At 54.2% G+C, this 1,408-nt stretch overlaps 1 protein-coding gene across 1 annotated transcript in view; it reads right to left on the reverse strand.

Annotated features, from left to right (window-relative positions):
- SYT12 (synaptotagmin 12) overlaps positions 1-1,408 on the reverse strand; it is an 18,944-nt gene that overhangs the window by 7,359 nt on the left and 10,177 nt on the right. Inside the window, exon 3 of the mRNA XM_003798332.3 lies at positions 430-822. Within this exon, the coding sequence (XP_003798380.1) occupies positions 430-822 (393 nt within the window). The remainder of the gene's footprint in view (positions 1-429; positions 823-1,408) is intronic.

Here is a 1,408-nt window from a genome sequence, read left to right on the forward strand (position 1 = left end):
GTTGTTTGGCGGGCCCGGGCTGGGGATTCGAACCCGCCACCTTAGGTGTATGTGGCTGGCACCTTAGCCCCTTGAGCCACAGGCGCTGAGCCCACCCACACCATTCTAAACAATGCTGTTATTAAGCTCTCTCCAAATTAGGCAACTCAAGTGTGCCAACCCTTTCCATCAGGACCTCATGTTGACACAGGGACAGACATGAAAATGGTCACTTTCCATACACTATATTCCCATGGCAGGAAAGCTGAGAATCATGCACAGGGAGCTCACAGGTAGAGGCCCCAACCCCCGGTCTTGCACTCCACACAGTCCCACAACTCCAGCTCTGACATCAGCATCCAGCGCCTCCCCAGATCCTGTGGGTCCACAGACCTGCCCACCTGTGCAGTGTCCAGTGAGCCCCGGCCCCTCTCCGCCCTGCCCACTCACCCGGGAAATGCCGACAATCTGCTCATCTGGCAGCAGGCTGACACGCATGAAGCAGGACTCGAAGCTGGCCTCCTCCCGCTCCAGCAGGTCCTTGCCTTGCAGCACAGCCACGTGCAGGGTGTGGGAGGTGGCGTCATAGTCCATGCTCACTTCCACCTGGCCCAGCGTGAAGTCCTGCCCAAAGTTGTTGCTCACAGAGGAGATGGAGTTCAGGGAGTCAGCTGACTGGGACTTGCGGAGGGTCCCATAGGGGGCCAGGTCCAACTCCCGGCCCATCAGCTCCAGAGGTCCCAGCTCGCTGATGCTCTCAAAGGTGTCTTCAATGCTGAGACTGCCTTTGCGGCTGGGTGGTCCCTGAGTGCTGGCACGCTGGGCAGTCCAGGCAGGCGCTTTCTGGGAGTAAGAAAAAGGGATGTGGGAGCATCACACGGACCATAGGCCAGGTTGTTAGGAGACAGCAGAGACACAGTAAGTCCTGACTGTTCACCATGGTGGCAGGTCTCCTTTTAGTACATTTCTCAGTTAGAAAGATCCTTGGTTTGTTTGTTTGTTTTTGATTTGTTTTGAGACAGTCTCACTTTGTCATGATAGAATCCCGTGGCATCATAGCTCACAGCAACCTCCAACTCTTGGGCTCACACAATCCTCTTGCCTCAGCCTCCCAAATAACTGGGACTACAGGTGCCTGCCACAACGCCTGCACCGGCTATTTCTTTTTACAGACAGGGTCTCACTCTTGCTCTGGCTGGTCTTGAACTCCTGAGCTACAGAAATCCACTCGCCTTGGCCTCCCAGAGTGCCGGGATTATACGTGTGAGCCACCATGCCTAACAGGAAGATCCTTCTTTAATGTTATTTCATGTCACCTATTTTTCTGTCCTTAACCAGAATGTAAGAAAGCTTTCTGGTGGGTTCGAATCCAGCCTGGGCCCACCAAATAACAATGACGGCTGCAACCAAAAAAAAAAAGCCAGGCATT

This window comes from Otolemur garnettii, unplaced genomic scaffold (genome assembly GCF_000181295.1).
Source record: "Otolemur garnettii isolate 467f Iridium unplaced genomic scaffold, OtoGar3 scaffold00134, whole genome shotgun sequence".
Lineage (NCBI taxonomy): Eukaryota > Metazoa > Chordata > Mammalia > Primates > Galagidae > Otolemur > Otolemur garnettii.